The 24,757-nt window shown below is 34.7% G+C and overlaps 2 protein-coding genes across 6 annotated transcripts in view; both read right to left on the bottom strand.

Annotated features, from left to right (window-relative positions):
- The window catches only part of LOC128077358 (von Willebrand factor D and EGF domain-containing protein-like), a 287,642-nt gene extending 283,537 nt beyond the window's left edge, over positions 1-4,105 (bottom strand). Inside the window, exons 1-3 of the mRNA XM_052676473.1 lie at positions 3,705-4,105; positions 500-619; positions 269-330 (exon numbers count right to left, since the gene is read on the bottom strand). The gene's annotated coding sequence lies outside the window, so the exon portion shown is untranslated. The remainder of the gene's footprint in view (positions 1-268; positions 331-499; positions 620-3,704) is intronic.
- A 2,289-nt stretch (positions 4,106-6,394) lies between these two features.
- Positions 6,395-24,757, bottom strand: part of LRP1B (LDL receptor related protein 1B) — a 587,100-nt gene continuing 568,737 nt past the window's right edge. For 3 of the 5 annotated variants that reach the window (XM_052675647.1, XM_052675650.1, XM_052675651.1), the window contains 5 exons: positions 16,828-16,904; positions 14,643-14,733; positions 12,913-13,057; positions 11,814-11,912; positions 6,395-9,356 (listed from right to left, as the gene is read on the bottom strand). In XM_052675647.1, the coding sequence (XP_052531607.1) occupies positions 9,216-9,356; positions 11,814-11,912; positions 12,913-13,057; positions 14,643-14,733; positions 16,828-16,904 (553 nt within the window). In that variant the 3' untranslated portion in view covers positions 6,395-9,215. Of the gene's footprint in view, positions 9,357-9,784; positions 9,835-11,813; positions 11,913-12,912; positions 13,058-14,642; positions 14,734-16,827; positions 16,905-24,757 lie in introns of all 5 variants that reach the window. The other 2 variants (XM_052675648.1, XM_052675649.1) reach the window with 2 other exon arrangements.

Below are 24,757 nucleotides of genomic sequence, written 5' to 3'. Positions count from 1 at the left end.
GTCTGACAAACTTTGGATAAACATTCATACTCTCTGAAATAGCTGAAAACAAAAATTAAAAGAATCCTCTGAAATAATTTCTCTGCTATATATAATACATTGTGTGATTTACTAGCTAGACTGTTTTTCTTCTTTTAGTGGTCAAAGCAGCTTGAAACAGGACACCCAAAACTGACAAGTGTAGCCTGTGGAGCCCCTCAAGGATGCAGTGGGGAGTCAAGGCAATGGGTAAGAGATATTACCTGTCTGATTTACAGTTTTGCCTTACCTTCCTATGTGGAGTGCCTGGTTGTTACCTTGCACCTTGATCTCTTGCAAAACTCCTGCCAGCTAAGGGAGAATTAAACAGAAGTATTTTTACAATATCCACATTTAAAATAGACCATGTAGTTGCAAGTGAACAAAACCCAAATTTTAGCACATTCCTTTTTCGTTTGTATTTAGCCAGTTTGCTTGCATCCTTCTGCACACCTCCTGGAATCTCCAACTTTCTGCTCACCTTTAAAGCTGCATCCTTGGAGACATCCAGCCTTGGCAGATAACATGTCCATGCAGACAAACATCTTTTGCACGCCTCCCAAAGGCTAGTCTCAGATTCAATCTTTTTCCCTGAAACTTGCTGTTGCAGAATTGTGTAGGTGTTTTTGGTTAGTTAAGAAGCACATTGGTTCACTTCCTCTGGGCCACAACTATGGCATAACTAGGTCAAGAGCCCTCTCCTTTCCTGATGGGCTAATTCACTGCACTTGTCATACTGAAGCGTAATGCTTCCTACCCCCTCCCCTTTAGAGAATCACCAAGCACATTTCAGTGTGAAGTGTCCTCCTCAGTGAACTTACATATTTTACATCATGCTGTACAAATAATCACTCTCGTTGCAGCAGCTAAATGGAGCTTAGAAGTTTGCAAGTTATTGGTTTTTTTTTCCCTACATGATGTGGTAGCAATTAACTACACTAGTGACAATGAGTGTGGGGTGTCTGACCTCGTTATTTTCATCTGAGATAGGCTCTAACAACTCTTCTGATAATAATGATGCCAACAAAAATAGGAGGTGATACAGAACTTTATGACAGGTTGTCATTTTGTACTTGTTGGATCTGGCTCTTTAAACAGACAATATAATCACTGCTTTTTAATTATCTTGTCATTATAGTCAATGTTTGCTATTTCAGTTGGTGCTAATGTGCTTGTTAACCTAAATTATCTTATTCCTTCAGTTAAGCATTCGGTTTTAAATTGTATATATATATATATATATATATAAAAGAATCTGTTTTATAAGACATGAGGCAAAAATATGTTAAGGTTCTCAATTTGGAACCTCCCTATTTACAAATACTGAAATAAATTACACATTTTTAAAAAAATACTTCTAGCAGTAGGTGCAGATGTTAATGTATGTAATTATATATATATATATATATATGAACGTCGTAGTAGAACAGAGAACAAAAAAGTCAATTTGCTCTGTTGATCATAACATTTAAAAATAACGCAGTATTTTGTTGTAATGTTGGTTAGGCACTGTGGTTTAGTCAGCTGTGATTAGTTCAGTGACAAGATCCCTTCTTCAATCCCTTAGCACTTATTAAATTTATAGTTAGGCTGATCGATGCATGATAAGAGCAGGCAAACAGTTTGACCAATATTCTTAAAACCGGGAAGACAACGTATTAGATTTATGCACAGCTTCAGCTGCTGGGTGTGTGCTTCTGCTTCAGAAATCACAAGTTTGATCTACGGAAGTGGGGCCAACAGCAGTTGTGACGGTTTCCCATCAGCCCCCCACACAGCATGTGATAACGCATAATCTGCATTTCCTCTGTAGTCCTTCAGTGCATGACATTACTTTTGACTGTCACCACAGTACTAGGAGATTACTTTCAGCTCTTTGCCTTGCCATGTCCCAGTGACCTTGCATATTTAATCATAATTGGAAGTCAAGTGACTTTTGCAAGACATGAATGTTAATTAGCTTTCAAATTGCTAAAGAGGGTACTTCGTCTGGAGATCCTCTGATTGCAGTAATTAATTAGTTGTGCGAGGTCAGCCTCCTGTCTTGCACAGTTCATTGAGCAGCTTCTTTTCAAATATTTATAAAGATGTTTTAGTACCTATCACTGAAAGCTACATTAATGCTTTAATTTTTAGCAGAAAAGGGACAGCCTAATATTGTTGGACTTAGTGATTTAGTACTAGTATATATAATAGCAATCTCAAATTAATGATTCCATTATGTTATATTTTTAAAATGTCAATTAGGAATAGGAGAAAAAAGATATTTGATCCCACAGCATAAAAAATAAACTGAAAAGGTGAATTAAAGCTATAATTGTAGACTAATTAGCATTAAAATATTGTTAAGAGGAGTGAAGTATTAGGATTTTAGAAACTTCAAAATGAATAGAGTACCTAAATGTATGCAGAAAATTGTCACACACCTTTAACAAAGGCATAACATCTTCTGACAAGTGTTGGGTGGGATGTACCAGGCCATTACAGTGTATGAACCCAATCACACACACAGACAAAATCTTCAGAAGGTCTCAGTCATTTCATGACAGACCTATTTCCAGCCTGCCTCTTGAACTACAAAACCCTGCGGGGTGGATGTGCTCTCTTGAACCAATCAAAAGGCCACCGGAAGAGCAGGGACATGGGAACTCCAGCTTAGGGGCACAGGCTGTGTGCCAGCCACAGGGCTTGAATGAACATGGCTCCTGCTGCACAAAGTGGCCTGACCATAGCCTAGCTGCTAAAAAGAAGTTCAAGGGCTACCTAGTATACGAAATTTTAAAGTGTGACCTCTGCAGTAAGGACAACAGCGTAGCACTGCATACTTTCACACTTTATGCCCATTGAACAAAAAGCTCTGATCAGTGGAGGATGCATTACGCACCTTAAAACTAACTAATAGCAATCTATGTTCCTTCTATTATAAAAACCATCAAATCAGATTTATATCTATTTTTTTCTTTAATAATTGTGCACCATTAGAAGGGAAGTCTATGGACTTTTTTTTTTTTGGGGGGGGGGAGGTAGGGGAAGATAAGAGATGTTGGGATCCACAAATACACCTGGAAAAGAGTAACCATAATCTAATGCACAGGAAAGACTTCGCACCTCACTGTCTGTTCTTCCCACAGGACACCTTTTCTGAGACACTGTTTTAAAAGGTGGGAGACTCCTTCAACTACTTGGGAGCATTATTCTAGCATTACTTGCATTGCTTTCCTTTCCTTATGATACAGATATTTGTGAACTGCTGAAAGGTCAAATTAAGAACTATACTTTCACTTTTGTAAGTTTGAAGCTCCAGATTTCCAAAATATGTACATATCAATTTTCACCAAGCATGCAGAATTCCTAACTGGCACTGCCAAGCCAATTAACTATAAGTAACTATATAGTATATTAACTATACTGCAGAGTGGTGGACAGAAAAATCAGCTATACAACAAACACCAAAGCTCTTAAGAGCTTTGATTCAGGATCAATAAAACTAAAATAAATATCTCAGTTCTTTTGCTATGTTAAGCTCACAGTGGCATTAATTCCAAAACAGCAAAGGTTATACTTGCCAAGATAAGGATCTTCTGTTTGAAATTCAGGGCTCATGTAAGTCACCAGAAAGCACGTACACCCAGGCTACAATGTGCCACCAAAGTCACACCATTTGCTATAACAAAATGATATCTTACCTGAGCTATCAGCATACTGTTGTCAGACACAATGCAACACTGACCACTGTGGTAACACGGTGAAAATAATCATTAGTTTATCAAGAAGTCCTCAGAAATACAGGCAGAAAACCACTGCTGAGTCTTGCTCCAGCAAAACATGGGGAGGGCCTGTATCTTTGCTCTGATTTTCTTATCAGATGTGATTGCATCAAAGCCCAGCAACAGTATGCTACTCAAGGGCTTACTATCTTCCCAGTAAACCTGGACTTCACCATCCCTAGCTAGGGATATTACATTAGCCATGTAGGTGATACCCAACTCTTCCAACAGTTAAATAAGTTAAAACTTTGTATCTTAGCACTGCCTCCTGGCATTTGGTCTGAGCAACACTACGCAGACTGATTGCTAAGCTCAGTGCGCAGTGCACACATGAGTATGTCTGGCACCAGGTTCAATCATCCCACTCATTTGGCTCTGAATACAGGTAGAAATCCATCTCTGAGGCTTAAGTGCAATTCTAAGTTATTCCAGCAGCTGAATGCTGACCTCCTGAGCAGATCTTCAGTAGTATCACCAGAAATACAAACCAATTATATAATTGTCTTATATTAATCACCTATACTGAACACATACTTACATGGCACAAGAATGCTGCTGGAGTACTACTAACATGAAACAAGTGAGAAGGCTAAGGCTACTCAACTATTTGCTGAAGATTTCTGCAGTGCCAACTACTGTTATGTTCAAATTTGCTTATTTAAGCTTCAAAAAAATTCACTGACCAACTTGTATCCTTTTCCCCTCCACATTGACCATTCATTTGACGTGAAATAACTTAAAGAAAGGAACTTAACAGCAATAAATATAGCCCATGAGTTTTCTGTGGGAGTTACAGACCCTCCTTTTCTATTCACCTGTTAAAATGAGTTTTTGCTGTAAAGACATCCATTCTGATATGTATATATATAATATATGTAGTATCAGTGTTAGGTATAGGCACATATCTTGATTAAAGATAGATTTTTTTCTTCTTTCAGAAAATAGACCATTGTTAGCTTTAGTAGCAGTAGTACTGGTATTCGTATAATCTTTTTTTCCCGGGTAGAGCTCATTCAGTATCCTCCAGAGGCCAGGAGAGTTTCCTCTATTCATGTATTACTTTGAAGGCCACTGTCAGAGGTCACAAAGTCACAACATGTACTGAGGGACATGCAGCTGGCATAAGAAACCAAAGGATGCTTTATGCCTCTTTGCTCCTTTTTGTCATCTAACAGCATGGGCACTAAATTAGAAACCCTTATTTTCATTAGATCTGTATTTCACACACGTGGAGATGGTAAGCGTGATAAATTAGAGAACTGAGATGATAAATTATCATTTCCTTTGCCCGCTATACTTCTGTCCCTCAATCCATCTCTCTAAGACTTGAAAAATACCAAGTGCCTCAGTATCTTTGCAGAGGTGCCCAGGGCTACAGAGACGAGCTTCACCTTTTGTTTGCTTTTTTCGCATGAAAAATGTCTCTATTTTTAAAGCTTATTACCCAGAGGACTTTTTATTATCAACATGATTTCCTTCTTAAATTATTTTCTTACCCTCCAAAAAGGAGTATGCATGAGAAGGAACTCAATTTTATTCTGATCTATTATGCACTTCCATGTGAAACAGATTTTCTGAAATGTATTTAAACCAATTTTTACTCCATGTGACCTCACTATTTGTGGTCACTGCCAGCCTGATACAAATAAGTTAATTATTGTTATATTAGGACCTTATCCATTATCTCACTGATAGCTAATCAACTCAGAAATAAAATTTTAAAGGCACTGCACTGCAGAGTTTTCCTTCTGTATACATCAAACGTTATTGTAAATTAAAGACATTCAAAAATAAAAATAAAAATAAATATTCTCGAATGTATTTCCTAATCCCAAAGCTGTTCTCATGTTATCTTAGTTGTACAGAATGACTATTCGAAGTTGCACAAGCATCATCCAACTCAATTTGTAGTTTTGAACTTTCTTTTTTTTTGATCATACTTTTGTGTTTATATGAACTCTTGCATAGAAGAATGAGAGCTTCCAGCACTATGCAGAGACTCAATTGCACTGTTATGTGTAAACATCCCAGCAGAAAGAAATATATAAAAAATTTAAAACTTAAACTATTGGACAAAATTCCAAAATATTTGGCACAAGTGCTTTTTTTTTTTTTTTTTGCTTTTTTTTTTTTTTCTTGTGTTCTCTGTAAAGCTTCCCTCTTCAGCAAATCTTTTGAATGCAATTTGCACAGAAGCACATTGTGTTACCTTTCAAAATTGCTTATATAGTTTTCTTCTGTTCAACAAAAATGTATGTAGTGAAAGAAAAGAGCAGTATCGTTCACCCAGGAACCAGGAACCATTGCTTAGACATTGCCTACATGTAAGAAAAAAAAAAAAAGTGTATTTTTCAGGGTTACTTTTATCAGAAGGTCCATTTTTTCCAAATAATTTTAGTACCTGACATTTATGGAAACAATGAACTACTTCATACTGCTAAGAAAAATTATCAGCATTGCGCAAAAATAATTGTAACCTTACGAATTCAGTGAAATAGTAACGTACAAGCATTTCACATGAAATGCCATGAGTATCTTCAGGAAAGCAACCACAAAAAAGCCTTGCAATGATATCCTGAAGAGACAGACATTTTAATCAGTGATACAAGCACATTTAACCAATTTTTTTTTTTCATTTCTTCTAAGCTTATGCCAACTAAAAACACACAAAAATCTGTGGCACTAATAATAGCAAAACGGTTGTGGAGATGTAGAAAGTTCAAAGTTTTTGTTGTTCCTTGTAACTGTTTATACAATTTTGGGCACAAAGTTATTTCACTCAACTTATGAGGAAGCACATACACGTTATTATTGATCAAGTCCTGAATCATCCAACTTTCATCTCTTATGTGGTTTGTGTAGATGCAGAACGTGGGGATTTTGGGGCTTTTAAAGGATTGTGAGAAACCACTACTATGGAGAACTTTGGCAAAGTTAAAAAATAAAGAGAACAAAAAAATCAACTTGGGATTATTACAGTTGAAAAATCTTTAAGGCATGGCAGTGATAGAACACAATATCTCCATCAAAATTTTGGCCTGAAAGGTAAAGATCAGATTTTGATCTAATATCCAATATCTAATAACTACACTGACATCAACTGTGTGTTTCTGAGAAAATAAATAAATTTAATTTTTTAATATTAATTTACATTTAAGCTAGTGTAAACACAAATGTCCCACTAAAAGAAGACATGAGACATCACAATAAATAAAGTTCACCAGATTTGTGTGTTTATGATTTCAAGCTTGTGTTACCTGCATACCCAGTGGTTAAAATGTAGTTCTGCCTGAGTATTGAAGATTTGAGGTTACCTCTGCCAGAAAAACATTTCTGAGAAGAAAAACTGCTTACATCCCATGTAAAAACTGAGGGCCAGATCCTATCTGATGGTTCAACAGAATAAAGGCAGAACCTGTGTAGCTCTATGGTATGAAATTATCCAGCATTTCTGTAGAAAACAAAACAGCTTTAAAATTCTGTTGACAGAATATACAGCCATACACCTAAGTTATCCAAATGTGCAGAGCTGTGAAAACATTCAAGTAGAAGTTGTATAAAAAGCAAAAATTGTCACAAAAAAGAATTTTGCCGTTTGTACAAAGCAACGTTCCTTCCCTTCAATTTGTTTTCCTTCAGTTTTCATTTTTATCCTAAATTTAAAAATTAGTCAACACACTGAATTAAGTATGTAGATTTTCATTTAAATAAGTCAGTCAACAATTTTTTTTATAAAGTATTTAACACTTCATTGTAGAAACATAGGCAAAATGACTATTATAACCAAAATGAAAAATACTGTTCCATCTAAAAAAATGTACTTAAACAAGAACCTGAAAAAGTTTATGATATGCATAACATTGTTCAAGCAAAATTGCACTAGTATTACATAAATCAGGAGTTTTATAAAGGCCCCAATATGGCAAAGTTTAGAAATAGGTAGTATGCATGCACAATAGTACAACAAAAATCTTATAAAACAGCAGTTATTTTTGTAATGCTTGTACAAAGGGAAGAAAGAGCAACCACAAACATATTTAATCTGTTAGGTTAATATATTATGATAACTAAAAGTCAGTCACGTCTAGCAGAGGAAGGAAGAATCCTCCACTGTATATGTGTGAATCAGTCTTTTGTGCCTTTAAATTTATGTATAAAATACTTTGATTCAGTTCAAACCTGAAAGACATTGTATTCTTTATTTTCATGAAAATTAAAAAAGTTGAATCAGATCTTTCTTCTTATCAACAACAAAAAACAAACCAGGTCAGAGCAAGTGCTGAAAACCAATACTGAGAATTACTCCTGATAGCTGGATTGCTATATTGAACCCAGACTATTGAAACTCAGACCTAGGTAAGGATTAACTACTCTGTCATTTGGTTATGGTTTATCTTATCAATATCACAGTTCATTTTCATTTAAAGAAACTGCAGTATTTTGGATTCCTTAGTATCTCTAAACAAGTGTGACTTTTTTGTGGTGGTCAAAACCGAATGCTGTGAGTGTGTGTGTGTGCTTAAGGTGTTTTTTGTATCTATTTCTTTTTCCCCCTACTGCTTGGTACATGTTTGGGGAATTAACAATCCATAAGTAATGCATGAGATTAAGTGAATAAACATATAATGCATGTGTAGGCAATGCCCTCTTGTGCTCTAGGGTGGCTACTGTCCTACAGGACTGTTGGAGTTCATATGCTTTGTCCCACAGCAAGTAAGGTTTCAGCTTCCAAGATATATTGTTACTATGTTCTATAAGGTTTTAATAAATACAAAGCTTGTTTACATGGTATATATGTTTAGTATATCATGTACAGTCACTGAATTTCTGAAACATAATCATTGTGTTCATGCAGATCATTAGATGTTTCATTTCTATAGTCTTGCTTACTTCTTGACAACCTAAAGCTAATTTAAAAGCAAGTAATGTTGGTTTGTGAAAAAGTTAACTAGCTTCATCAGAATCTGAAGAGAAATTCTAATGGGCACAAAGAGAGTAGACCATTCAATCATTCTTTCACCATTTAAAATAAACAAAGTTACACACTGTACTACAGCTTCCAGACTACATAATGAAAAAGTGCAAATACCATCTTCATTGATTAAGTAGAACCAAAAAAGTTCATAGAAAATAGATTGCTCATTTTCACGCTACAAACAAATATGTTGTTTGCAATTTTAACAAATTTAAAGGTGTGTTATTTCAGCAGCATTGTTGTAAATTGTACTGTAGTGCAGTTTCTTTATCATAAAAATACCTTACAAATGGTCAGTCAAAAGTCATCAGCAAAAGAAAAACTCAGAAAACAATCAACAGAACAAAAAAAACAGAGGTAATGCTGATGCCAAAACAATTATAATACTGTTGGTACATAGAAAAGTAATCCTTATATTTTATACATTTATACAGAGTATAAAAGGTAACAGCAGATTATGCCACAGTCTCCCTTATCCCAATATCTATTTTCTTTGGAAGGAGTTCTCTTCTTTCATCAACGCTTGCTAAGGAGTTTCGACAGTTTTGTCCATCCATGTATAACTTTGCATATACTGGATTGGAGTAATTTGTTGGCTGCAGAGAAATTAAGCTTATATTAGATCAGACAGATTAAACCAAAATAAACCATTGATGGAAATGGAAATGGTGTGGTTAAAGCTAGAACAAGTACACATAAATTATAGTCGAACATATTTAATAGATACCTGGATTTCTGCAAAAAATGAGTTAATTATTTAGTCCAAATTAAATCCGTGATGTGAGACATGCTATTAAAATAATCAATGGCATGACATGCAGCAATTTATGATATTAAAACCGTAACAGAAATGACAAAAATAAAACAAAAAACCTTGAAAAATGTCTCTGAAGTTCACTTGTCCACCTTATTACACTGGAAGATTTCAGAATAGATATGACGAAGTTTATAGAGAAGGTGCACTGTGAGACCATGTGACAAGTTTAACAGGAGAAAACTGCAACCAACAGTTTCCATATATTACCTGTTCTAAGACATCAGCATCCCATCAATAGCTGACCATGTTTTCGAATTCTGTGGCCCAAATATACAACATGATTTGACCAAAAATTCAATACTTTTGTAATGTAAATTAAACTTGCTTTAAAAATAAACCAGCGTAACTATTAACATATCATAGTATTTACAGATTGAGAAGCATTTTCTCAACAAGTTTGGTAGCTTGGACTGTAATAGCAAATCTATTGAAATGATTGGTACTTCATTATAGGACAAGTCAGTTTTTAAATCTGCAAAGCATTTGAGTATATGAGAAATATCGTACATTTGACAGTATAAAAGGATACATAAAATGGATGAAACTCACTCCCATACCCCTAATGCTATGGCAAAAGCACCATCCAAGATTTATAATATAAATGTATTAATTAGTTTCTCCATACTTTGTGCTTTTTTCATCTCCTAGAAGATCTTTGCTATCCAACAAATGTTCAGCATTTTCCCTCTAATAATTGGAAAGTGTTATGTTCAAAATATTCCTCTAACATGAATAATTAAACAATGGAGCTTTTCTTATATAAATACTATGAGTATGAGGAAGAACAGTAAGATAGAAAAAAGGTAAATTATATTTTTTTACCCAAAATATAAGTGGGTAGATTATTCAATAAGCTGAATGCACGCTGGGTAACAAATGAACAAGAAGTTTACAATCTAAATTCATTTTCTCCCTACTGATCAATACTTTTTCTGAACCCAGGGTTAAGATTTTCTTTAGGCTGGGTGGATAAAGCAGCTGTTCCTTGGGCTTAGCCAAAGGCTGCCTGTTCCATCTCCTGCAGGTGACAAAGGGACTGCCTAGCGCTTTATTCTTTCTTAGAATAAAGGAAGAAAGGTTTGAAAAACAAGTTACTCTTCTGTATTAATGGAACACAAACATACGACATCTGCTGCAGAAAGTTATAAGAGCCAGTTCTCGGTTGTACTTGTCTATTCCCATTAAATTATATTTTTCATAATGCTCATCATAAGAAATTTAGGGTTATGCCAATTCACGGGACTTTTTATGTCATTAATCATCACTGTTAAGGATGATAACTACAACAGTACAAAGACCTTGGCATTTATATAGTGCTCACTGAGTTACTTATATAATAGCGGGCTCTGACTCATGATACACTCTGTGAGTGGTCCTACATGGTCCCCACGAAGTACAGTGAGGTACAGCATGTAACTGGAGTGAGTTGACTAACAGAAACTATTAATGCTGGAGGAAGGCATTTATTCTTGCTTATCAATGATTCTGTGGCCCATCAGAAACATCACATCCTTTGCAAATTGTTAATTTTTCAAATACTAAAGAACATATTACAGTCATGCAATGCAAATGGCACAAAAGATGAACATATTTACTAAGGCACATGAAAATGAATATCATATTGATGTTCCTTTCTAGAATTTTAAACCTTAATGTTTGCAAACATTGAATTTCTGATGAATTGTAGCCATAGTCTTGGTTTTTTAAAAGTGACTGCCTTCAGATTTTTGTCAAAAATTCACTGAACAATCCAAAAATGCAGTGCATGTATTAAAAGAAATTGTTCACTTAATGTTTATCAAATTCCTCTAAAATGATAAAAAAAAATTTCTTGGGAAACTTGGGAATTTCTTTCAGCTTGATAAACTTCACTACAAGTCTGTAATTGCATATAAATTGAAAATATATTAATATGCACATAGCTGTGAATTCTATGCTAACCTTATATAATGTTATGAAAAGTCATTGCATTGCTTACTGGCTTTGCCTGTCTTTGTAAAGACACATTCGCAGTTTTAGATGACATTAAAATGATAGAGATTTAATTTCATATGCAGAGGGGAAACCCTTATTTCAAAATGAAAATATATAATTTCCTGTCATTCTTGCTGTTAAAACTTAAAAACAAAATAAAAAACAAAACAAAACAGAAAATGACTCTTCTAAAATGACAGACAAGCTTTCTTTAACAAGGGGTTGTGATGGAATGAAATGGATTTGAATCATCATTTCTCACCCCTGCTGATAGTGGTCCTTTCAAGTCAGAGTTTAGGTAGATTGATGGAGCTGTGTGGGGAAGCTTGAATGCAGTGGGCCCTCCCCCTATGTATCTGGCCTGTATAAACAGAAAATTTTAGTTTCTGTGCTAATAGAGCATTTTCCACGTGTACTTATCACTGTTAAATAAACAGTGTACTGACTGAAACCCATTATTTCAAGAGTGATGCATACTAAGAAAAAAAAAAGAAAAATAATCTCATAACAGGTATTCTTCAGCTTGAGAAACTGTGGCATTCAGTACCAGAATAGAATTCAGCATTTTAAAGCCTTTTTCTTTTTTTTTTCTTTTTTTTTTTTCCTTCCATGAAGGATTAGAGCATTGCTTCAGATACTCTTCCTCCAGGAAGTAACTCCATTTTCAGCTTACCTCTTGTATTCTGCACACTATGTGATTCAGCGATGACATTCCTAGAGCTAACAGTAATCCGGTTATTGCTTTGTCAGAAATGCCACAGAATGATGGCTGCCCTTTGGTGTATGTCTGATTACAGAGCTCTAGGAAAGATATCAAAGCATTACCCTGTTCATCCTATGTCACATCACTCAGGACGTTCAGTCACTGAAGAGTGGTGCAGCAGAAGTGACAGTATCTTTTACAAAAAAAAATATGGTAATACTTAAGTTTTCTGTAAACATTTAATCTATCTATCCAGCCAAGATTCTAAATTCTTTACATTTTTGAAAGTTCCTACATAAGTAGTTAAATCTCCTAAGTATAATTACACTCTTTCACACTTCAAAATCTAGACTGTGTGATAATATGCTTCCATTCAGTATTAACTCCATGACAAAAAACTCATTTTGTAGCTTAGTACCAACTCTATTTTGGTAAAATGCAGGCACAAGGAAACAATGTTCATTAGAAATCATTAGACTGAAAAACAAATGTTAATATACACATGAAGTTTTTTTTTCTAATTAAATCTGACGTGTCTTTATTGTGTAGTTAAATCTAACCATCGCTGTTTTGTTTCTATTAATTGCATTCAAAGCCAATATCTCGTAAGACAAAAAAATAAGTAGCATATTGGCCATTAGAAAAAGAAAAAAATTACCTTTTCTGCATTTACAGTAAAATCAGAGGCTAAAAGACCACCTTCACTGTGATCATGGCCCACCTCATACATGTTATACGATGGATTGCCGATTTCCACATTGATTCCTCCATTTATAATGGGTTGCCGTCTTATAGTTTTTGTCCTGTAATGCAGAAACACAAGAAATAAGCTACAAATTATTTCTTGGATGTTTTCTACTGAAATAATACAAGCTTTATTTATCTTAAATAATAAGAACAATAGGATTAAAAGCATTTCCTGCAGAAACTCAGAAAATCCGAGCATTTTTCAAACAAAGTAGCAAAGTGAGCATACACATAGATCTCACTGGGCTGGAATGAGCTTTTTTACTGTAGTTCTCTTTTTGGTTGTAGTGGTATGAATGCCCTCACACATTCCTTATAACCTTGACTTTCCCTCACTATTTCCAGATTTCCCTAACTTCCCAAGGAAAGCCTTGCAAATATATTGCAGGTTTTCTGCAGTAATCAAGATGGAGCAAATATGAGTCACCTCCTCATTCGTTCATTTCGATTTCATTTCAAACTGGCTATTCTAAGTCAGACAGTCATAATCTACAGACAAGCAAATGATGTCATTGTGATGCATAAAAAATGTAAGGCTTCTCATTGTTCCAATTTGTATCATCTGCCATAGTTATTGAAAAGCTGAAGCTCGAGGAATACTTTTCAAAGTTTAGTAATAGGGAAGTCACACTCAATATGATAATGGTCAAGTCCTCTTGCTTTAATGCTAAAGATGCAGTTAATGGCTGAAATCTAATATAGATCTGTATTTCTCAGAAATGGCATGGAAAAAACATCTACAAAACAATCTGTTTTGTTCTATCAATCTAACAATCCTATCTGTTCAGTACAAGTGTTGAACGTCTGAACCTATTTTCATACTTTACAATCTTCGAAGAGATTTTTATAAAAGATTACATTTTAAAATATAAAGTTCTTACTGAGCTCCTCTCTATTTCTTTACTGATGACTAATTTCTTCCATCGAAGCAATTTATAGTTCAGCAACTCGTTTTAAGGATTTGGCTACTGCTAAGTTTGTTCTGTAGTAACAGTAGCATCTGACATCAGTGGAGCCTCTCAGAGTCAACATTACTAACAGTATGGCCAGGAGTGTGTTATATGGCTTTTCAAATAGAAGAAACATTTCTTTTTCTTCTTTCTTTCTTCACATACTGAATTTCAGTGAGGATGACAAGGCTTAGAATTCTACAGTAGGTACATTGTTTACATCTTCACTAACATAAAATCAGAAAGAGCTAATCAATGTAAATAAACCAGAGTGAAATATGATTAGAAACTGGAAGTCCTGCACAAGCTCTCTTCGCAAGTATTTATAGATGTTAACAATATTTCTTAATTACATGGCTCCAAAGAAATACATTAATTTTGCTTATGAAGTTCAGTTCTCTGGATAAAATTATTAATCCTTATACAGCCTTGGCAGAATTAAGCAAACTTGACAAGACCTACACCTTCTTATTTACTGCATGCAGAATATGAAGATATGAAATAGCAATTGTTCCAATAAAAACCAAAATGCAACTAACACCGAATCCAGAAACAGTTCTATTTTAAATAAACAAATAAATTGCTCAAAATTGCAGATCTTTGGATATAAAAAGTTAAAATATAAATTTTATGTAAGATATATTTGATATAATTAGCTTATTACTCCATACATAAGTACAGAATTACTCACCTTCGTTTTCTTTTGCAGAGAAACAGTCCAATTACCAGAGTAGTGATCAAAGTCACCAGTAAAACAAGAGGAACAATGATTGCAATGCTTCCTAAAACAGCAAAAGGAAATCTCTTTGAATCCTCACAGCCACTGTTTCTTAACAGCGGTAGCATAGTTAATTTTAAAAAAGCATAAATTCTCTCACCAAAAACATGAAATTTCTTGTGTTGAGCTTCATCAATATGAGATTTAAATGTTGCTCAATGAAAAAATATCATCACAGATGATGTAAGCAGTATGAGTATTTTTGTCATCATACACACATCTTGTAAACCCCTCCCCTGCAGAGATTACATATGTGAAGATGTATGGAATTTGTGAGCATTTTGGATTTAAGAATTATAATCACTGACTCCGACTCCAACTACACCTCAGTATTATATTTAAGTCACACCACTGTTGATTTAAAATATTTAGTAAAGATGGATCTGATCGAAGACCTGATTTGGTGGGTAGCAAACCTGCCCACAGCATGGGGTTTGGAACTGGAGGAATTTAAGGTCCCTTCCAACCAATGCTATTATGTAATTGTATGAATAATTCCACTGTTAGCATTTATATCAATGTCTTGCTTTTATTTGTGGGAAACGTGAAGAGTAATAAGCAATATTCATTTCTGGATGGCTGGCACACTCCAATCTTCTACTGCATTCTACTCAAGCGCCAATAATTTTGTTACGTTGATTTGAGTAATCAAGACAACTACAGTAATGCTTAATGTAGCAGAAAAATAGTACACAGATCAGACAGTGATCTTAAAAGAGAGAAGGAAACAGAGAAGAATATCACTTGGAGGTTATTTTGGCAGATAACTGAAATAGGACCTGCAAAAATAAGGTCAGCAGTGGTACCCTTTGAAGAATTCTTTAATATAAGTATCTAGCACTAAGGAAATATATGTAGCAAATACTTTTAGTCTGCACTTATGACAGTCTTTAGTATAAAGCAATGTGGAATGAAATGCATTTCTTTTAATATCATATCCTTTAAAATACTTAATTTGGAAAATGAAAATATAGTTCATGTTTTCACCATTAGATCAGCTGATTCATTCCAAACAAGCTGTTGGCAGCCTCTGCTCTACATAAAATGCACTCTAAATAAAGAATTGCAAAAAAGAGTCCTTGAATTCTACCTAAAGGCTTATTGAAAGTCAGATTCTCAGAGGCTCACAATAAAGCAAGCAGTATTGAACAAAAACCTGAAGCATCCTTAATTTCCTTCAGCACATAAAGGATGGTACAACAATTGCTATTTTAAGATAACATTTGTGAAGAGAAATGGATGAAGGAAACTGAATGAGGGAGGAAAAAGTTTGGTAAATTTACAATAAAAAAATGCCTTGATAACAGCCTCCCAAGCTGCCTGGGGACCACTGTGCAGCCTGGGGTCTAGCAGCAGGCACAAGATGAACATCTGCTTCCCAAATCATAGCAGGTATTGCCTCAATATGAAACACTGATCTAGGTTTTTTGCCTGTTTCCAGCTTGTAAGTTTTATGTCACTTGTCTGGATTGCTAGCAAGACTTCATCTAAGGATCAAGCTGACCTGAATAGTGGGTAATTCGTTCCCCCCCTGCTCCTCTTGGGTTAAATGTGACTGAGATATACAGCAGGGTACCATCAGCATACTCATTGCACTGCAAGGAACCTTGTCCAGTTTAAACTGCTAATGCTGCAGCAATGCCAACCTTTTATGCTTACAGGTATGCTTAAAAAAATATGACAGGAGCTATTCTTATTGTCAGGATGATTTTCACAGTAGGTAAAATTCAAAGCTCTGCAGACAGCCAATGCAAAAGTTATGAACTGCTTACAACTCTATTTTTGATGCCTTCAATGGGACTCAGATGGTCAGAGGTCTTGTACTAGTTCCCTGCACAGCAGTGATATCACCGAGTACTTGTCACTTGATACACTTTAAGAAGTGTGCAGGCTAGCCTTGAAGCAGTGAGCATGTAGTGCATGGCATGGATCCAAACCATCTCATGGAACACTGAATGCCAATCAAAACACTGAAAAAATTCCTTGATTTTCCCCCTCTTACATTTAATACAGATAACCAGTACATATTTCACATCAGGTTAAATTTTCTAACATGACTAAAACGGGAGGGGTGGTAGCTCTTATTTGGAGTACTTACTTGTACTGATATTGTCAGACTTGCTGCTTTTGGGAGCTGGCCTCTCACACTGTGTGCCTGACCAGTTGGCTGAGCATCTAAAAGATCCAATTAAGATGGTAGAATAAATTAGACATCAGCTGTTAACACACTAACCTATTAAAGAGATCACCAGTACCTTCTAAAGAGATGCACAAGTAACTGTGATTCTACAAAAATCAACAAGCATCACAGAAAGGAGTTATCAGTACTCTGCTGCGGTGCTTACAACACTCAGAGTAAGGTTTTAGTTCAAAACTACAGCTTCAGCTCCTATTACTATCACCACAATTTGATTCCAGAGTCCCTTTCTAAAATTATTAGATAATAAAACAATAACCAATGGTGTATTAATGCATCTTATACCAATTACAACTATGCAGTAATGAAGGAGAATGTGAGCTGGATCCATGCACAGCCAGCTTAGTCTAGCAGTGTTTATCTGTATTACTGTTTTAGGGTCAACTTTAATCTAGAAGCTCTAAAAATGAATTCTAAATTCCAAAAAGTTTATCTATGACCAGCCAGCTATCTACATGCACTCACTTCCAGTATCTGCACTCATTGACTCGTCCTCCATTGCATTGAATAATGAAAGGTTTACACAGAACCTGACAATAATAATTTACTCACACAATTTAAACCAATCTTTGAGTGATATTCACAGGTTTACTGAAGTTGTCCTTCTTTTTCTTTTTGCATTTGAATGTATGCCCCAAAATTCTATGACTTAACACTTCATACTTTAACATTTTTAACCATTTCAGTACATACATATTTATAGAAATATACACGTATAAGTGTGCATGAGTTAAACACAAAAAGCTGTGGATCTGAAGAGACTGCAGCATCTCTACTGATTTCAGAGGTCCTCAAATACTGCTAAATTAAGAATGAGCCAGGTGTTGGATGAGCACAAAGATATTCTGCTGTAATTTCCTTGTGTGAATATCAATATGCAAATATTCTTCAGTTGAGAAGTTGCTCCCTATGCATATAAAAAAAAAAATAACACATGAGGAGTCCCTGCACGCATTCTCAGCAAATCCATCAGAAACTGAAACAAACACCTGAATGAAATCCAATTGCTTATTCATCTGGCTGCAAGCATGATTAAGTTTACTACAGAGCCTGAAACTCTACTTGTGGAAACAGCAGGAAGCAGTCACTTTTCATCTGCCACTGTTGCATATTGCAAAGTGACTCATATTTTTCTAAGTATTTTTGTATTATTTATGAGTTTCATGAGCTGTCTTTAGGAAAATGCAATAGAGCAATACTTTGCCATGCAGTTCTAAGAACAACTGTTATCTAATACCTTTCTTAGGATTAAACAAATTGCCAAGTTTGGAGCTGGACATGCACAACGAATAACATTGTTCTATGATGCAAAAAGGTTTGGAAAGGTACAAAACATTCCAGATAAGTATTGTGGAATTGTTAAGAAGAGTCACGGCCAGCTTTGCTGGTGATGCTTCTCATCCTCCTCTGTCTTCGCAGATCACAGCAGAAGAAAGGCTAATTTCTCTATTTGCTCTTAAGCCTCCTCGAGCATGATTCAACATCCAGGCAAATCCCTTTACTGGATTTCATATTAAGTCTGAATGGTCTTTGGATCTAATTTCTTATTGCTTTCTTTTCTTAGTAGGATATCTTATGCACTTAGCTCAAACTCCACAGAGATAAACAATGCACAGATGGTTGTTAAAAACATGCTCATTAATTGATAGTTGGTTTAAAAATGTTCCTACATAGATTACTTGCATTATGATTTAACAAGTTCTTTTACTTATTTAAATAGAAAACATCCTTACATTTCTTCTCAGTGAATAAAACTCCACAGTTGCTACTTAATTACAGAGAATATGTTTCACAATAACATATTTTAAAACTGAAGACAGTTGGCATTCTTACTCCAGACCATCTCCATTTTAGGTCATTCCAAGTCACAAAAATAACATGATTTCAGTATTTTAAAGGACACATCTGTTCCATTTCTTTTATAGATCCTATGAAATGGAAGAAATTACATTGATAGCTTACCTTACTAAGATACAATTTAATATCTAAGGAACTTTCCCCCCCACCCCCCAAAGTTTGCCATTTAATGTACAGCTGCAAAGAAAGAATCTCAATTCTTGTAGAAAGACACCATAAATCTTTATACTTTTTTTTTTTTTTTTTTTTATTCTAAAGGGAATCAAACTGTAGGTATGTGACAACCATGAAATAAAGTCTTTATATTTCTCACTAGAGCTTTGGCATCACTGCTTTTGGAAATTCAGCTTGTGTGATCAAAGCCTGTTAAGAGAGACAGTTTTCACATAATGCTTCACTATGGAAAGGGAAATAATTCATTAGTTAGACATACCTTGACTTTGTACCTAAATCCTTCAACTGAAAATTCTGCTGCATAAGAGAATCATTACTGCAAACCTGCCTTAAAACACTTAAAAGAATATAACATAGTGAGAGAGAAGAAGATTCACCACTGAAATGTACAAGTATGAGCTTATGAGGAAATGGTGCATACTATAGATGCTCCCCAAAATCTTACAACAGATATCACACCACAACAGCTGGTGAAGAAAAAAAATCCTACAGCTCTCTGTATAGCAAACAGAGGAACAAATTAAGGCGGGAGGTAGTTCTTTATGTATCTTGGCATTTTAATTGCAAAAGCCAACAAAATTGAAACACTTCTGATACATTTAATAAAAGTCTCATAAAATCATGACAGCTAGTTGCCACTTCAATTTCATTTTCCAAATGCTTGCTGTCACCAATAAACTTCAATGGGACTGAAGCTGACAGGACTGCAATCATTTCCTTCTGTCCTTCCTCCATAGAGGTAAAACAATTGCCCCCTGGGGTCTGGGAAGATAGTGAAGTATCTTTTTGGGCAGAACAGAAAAACAAATGAAGTTCAGAGAAAAAGTGTGTTACTAGGAAGGGAATGTGATGCAGAGAATTAGCCAGAAGAAGACATGTGAATAAAGACAGAGCTGGGACACAGAAGTTCTCAACTCTTTTACTACTCTTCAGGTACAGTAGACAAAAGCTGCTCTTATTAACACCAGACAACTTTCTGATACTAGACTTTTCCGATTTTTAAACTCAGAATGCTTGGTATCAAGCATGGGAATTGATTTCTGCTTTAATCTGCAGAATTTTGTACCTTCCCAAATCATTAGGTTCTGCAGCACTGCCAATACTTTTACGGTCAGAGAGATGAGATTTGCAGTACAGGGGAAAAAAAAAAAAAGGTATTAATAAAGTAAAATTGCATAAAGCCACTGGTTTCACTAAAGACTCCCATCTTATCAAGAACTGTAAAGAAAGATAGTGATGACACCCAATGTAGGCTATACAGAGAAACTGAAAATGAAACAGCGGGGAGCTTGACAGCAAAGGAGAGAATGTACTCAGCCAAGTGATGCAAGGTACTACAGGTGAAAATCCCCAGTCCCCCATGGAATCAGTGAATAGATCAAAGAGCAATAACATCCTAGACAATGCCAATGTAATTCCTCAAAGTTAATGTGATAAAGAAAGGTTGCACATGGCCTGCTGCCAAGGTCATTAATGAACGTATGCTACAGCTCTCCGTTACAGTCTAGGTCTACATTTAGAAAGAGGTGGCTGTTTGGGAAACATACAGTCTGAGAAAAATAGAGCATATGCAATAGGACTTATTTATGCAAAGGAAGTATTATTAGAGAGATGTTTTAAAAACTCTACACTGAAGTTGTATAGGCATCCCCATTTGTAATGGGAATCATTTGGAATTCAAATGTTTACACTTCAGAGTCTGTTCTTTACAGAATCTACTTGTGAAAGAAAACATCTCTTTCCCCTACCTACAACCCTTATAGGTCAGTGCACTGAAATGGCCTAAACTCAATTATATGGGCATTTGACCAGAAGGAACCATTTGACTATGAAATGTCTGGACAAACAGAAGATAGTAAAGAGGTAAAATTTGAGACACTCTGGATTTTTTCCTTTTTTTTTTTTTTTTTTTTTGGTCATAAAATTATAATATAGAAGGCATAATATACAGTTAAGCATATTTTTGTGGGAACTGCTTTCCAACTCAACATACTCATGTGTAGCAAAAAAACATGACAGAGAGCGGCACTAAAAGATTAATATTAGAAGTATAACAGAATCAGTGAAACAGTCTTTACAACATAGAGGTTGATAAGGAATTGAGAATGTTTCTTACTTAAAAAACTAATATAGTAATTTTCTAATTTTGCTTTCCTTTTTGGTCAAGGTATAGATATTACATGCTAATGAAAGTATCCAGCTCCCCTGCTGTAAGGACAGATTATTATTCCACTGGAAAATATCATTAATATTACAAATACTTGTAAGATGAGAGCAGAGAACATCTGGATTATAGTTATTTACTATTTGTATTAAAATGCACTGAAAGAAAAAAATGGAAATAATCCCCATTTTTTTCCAAACTATAGGATAATTTAGAATGACAAAAATCCTTGCACTAAGGTAAATCACAAAATTATTCCTTCTTAAAAAAATAAGAAATGGCAATGCTTTTGAAATGAAGGCATTCTTTACACAGAGAGATGGTATTATTGAGTTATACTCACAGAGAAACTCTCAAATAACATTTCCATAACTATTTTATGTAAAAATAGATCACATTTTAGTATATTGGTCACTTGGTATCCCTTACAACGGACACAAAGTGAAGGTTGATATAAAAATACAGATTACCTTGCCATTTTAACAGTTAAGAATAGAAACACTGCCTAATCCAAAGGTAGGCAGAAAATTACTTTTGAGTAACACAAGCAATCATAAATTTGATTACAACATACATGAAAAATGTGACCTTAATAAATTTAATTTTTGCATGATACTAAAACACACAAATTGTGCATTGTATTCACTGTCCAGGAACAAACCTTGAGATGCATATTAGCCTCTGTTATCCCAAGGTAAGAAATTAGCAATTTGTGTACAATACATATGCTACACGTTTTAAATTTAATAATATGGACCTATTATATAAACATTAAGTGTGTTTAGATTACTGCTACTTCAATTGAAAGTGCAAAAATTGCAAAAGGAAAAGAATAGACTGATACGGTAAAAATATTAAAACAATGAGAAATGACTTGATCCATACACACATGACAAATCATGGTTTTCTCTCCTTCTTACAGAGGTAAATGAGCAGTGATGCACAGCAGCAGAACAATTGAAAACTCATGGACAAAGGTCAGTTGCATTACAATTTAACTGCTAAATGGCCAATGAAGGATACACACACTCCTCCTTACCAACAGCTTGTCATTTCTTTAAGCACTTCTCAAACATGTGTTCACATTCAGACTTTTAAATTAATGCTAATTTATAATAAAAACTGGATGAAAAGTCTTCTATATTCTAAAGTTACAGCCTATAGATTATGTTCAAATTCAAGACATGTATAATACATATTTTTTTTTGGTTGAAAATGAAAGCTCTCAAAGAGCTAGCATAACATTGAAATTCCCATTGTAATTATAATTAGATAGCTCATTATATATATCCTGAAAAAGCATATGGAAAACATTTATTGTAAGGTATTTTATAAATTTTCCTGCTCTATGATTTATACTGTCTATCACGGTTAATCGTTTTCTCTTAGGCTGTCGTCTTGATGCCATAATTGCTCCATGCTGCAGTAGCGTTTTCTACTCAGCCTTCAGAAAATGCCAGTTGAGAGACTTCACAGATGGCTTTCTTGTCCAAAACCACATTATGGGTATACCTTAACCCTTTTTTGATTAGAGCTCTGTTACAGTTTTATATTTACTTATGCGCACACATGAACTTACAGTGCTTCTACAAGTTATACACAAACTGCTCACATCTGAAGTCTTTTCAGTAGGAATGGAAAAATCAAGAGAGAGGTACAGCATCACAAATTTTTTGGATGGAAAAGTAATCTGTATTTCTAAGGAACATGAGCTAGATGGAAGGAACTCTGGTAGAAGAGCTCACTCAGATTTGCATACAATGCACCCATGCAGGCATGCACGCACACACATGCACTCACATGCATGCACGCACATATACAGATAATAAAAATAAAGTTGGCAAAATATCTCATTCATTAAGTTCCTGCAGAAAGTATTTATTTTGCTGTCTATCATCTATATCATCACTCCAAGCTTCTTGTCCTTTTTTATGAAAAAAATGTATTTTTTTCCTCTCCCTATTTTTTTACTACTGTTTTTAACATATTACTCTCACAAAATTCTCATTTTAGAAATGAAGTCATTTCTTCTTTCTCCATCCTTCACTTGTCAGATTCTTCTGGTACCATAGTTTTCCTTTCCTTCAAGCTCCTCTATGGCATGAGCCTTTTAATTAATTTGAAAGATCACTGATTTCTCTACAAAATTTGCTCTCAAAGTCACAGATCCACTTATTGTAAGCAACTGAAGTGTCTAGGATGACTTATTCTTCATTGTAGAAGAAACAGTATTCTAGTCCAGAAATACAACACAACCTAAAGGTCTGTGAATTGTCAACACTTCTAACCAAGACAACTAATTTAAAACTGTGAATAGTCCTCTGAATTTCTGTCTTATGGACTGACACCTAGAAAATATGGACTCTGAAGTTAAGATGCACATACAGTAGTAAAAGAAGGAAAATTGACTACTATATTATTTAGACAGCATAACAATATAATCTTATTGTTGTCACATTAAATTCAGGGTCATTCAAAAGTCTATTAAGGCATTTATAAGCTCTTTCCATTCATATGGATATTGAAAAGGATCAATAGAATTTGTTGGGTTTTTTTTTTTGTCAGGTTTGACTGTAAACTGCAGAAAAAATACAAATCACAGTTCATACAATAAATGGGAAAAAAAAATACTTGATTATCTCTCATCTGCATCTGATCTCAAGTTCATTCTTTCTTCAATTGATTGATGAAGTTAAAAGAGCAATTCCAACATTTCTCATAATCTCCTTGTGTTATACATGCCCCTTTCCCTCCTCCTCACCCCCATATACCATTACAGGATAGTACAGAAGATATCTTTAAATAAACACAATATGTAAAAGCTACAAAAGCAGTAACTACAATACAGGATCATGCCAGTACAGGACAACTGCAGCAGTGAAATTTTCAGAAAGTCAATGCCTCAAATTTTATCATTTTGATATGAAATTCTCTTTCAACTTTCACTATTGAGCAGGAAGGAAAATAATACAGAAAAATAAATAATAAAGAAAAATAATGTTAATAATTCATAATTTAGATTGGGCAGGATTTTACATCCAAAAATCAAAACAGCCTATGCAACTTGGTAGAGCATTGACTAAAGCTGGAGACCAACTCCACAAATTCTTTCTTTTCTGGAGTTTGATGTATAGTCAAGTTAAGGCCTTAATTCATTCTGAAACTTGTTCAGTGGAAAGTACAAGTCTTTTCCCTTGTGCACCTGATATTTATTGGATTCAAAGTTCAAAAGCCTTGAAATAAGAAGATTCCTGGAAAAAAAAAAAAAATCAACCCTTGCAGCAAAGGTTGATAAAAGGAGAGTAAGTTCATATAGGAATTTCTACATAATTATTTCTATGGGATTGCGCTTAAGAATGGATAAATCTTATTCTCTCTAGTATTTACTGAATGATAATAGGGGCTTTATTATGCATAAAGTTTGCTTTCTCAACTGATTTAGCTGAAAGAGGCAGAGGAGCTCTTACTGAATTCAAATAAAATCAGCTACTTCCAATTTCTTCCTTCTAGAAATCATCCACCCTTGACTAGTTAAGAAAAATGTAAACCCTTAACTGTCTCTTAGAGATCAGGTAGATGTCACACACAGTATGACCAGCAATGCATGCTCAATGGGTACATTATTTTCTCTAATAA

Source organism: Tympanuchus pallidicinctus, unplaced genomic scaffold, assembly GCF_026119805.1.
Source record: "Tympanuchus pallidicinctus isolate F22 unplaced genomic scaffold, pur_lepc_1.0 scaffold15, whole genome shotgun sequence".
Classification (NCBI taxonomy): domain Eukaryota; kingdom Metazoa; phylum Chordata; class Aves; order Galliformes; family Phasianidae; genus Tympanuchus; species Tympanuchus pallidicinctus.
This window is presented reverse-complemented; position numbering and strand designations above follow the sequence as displayed.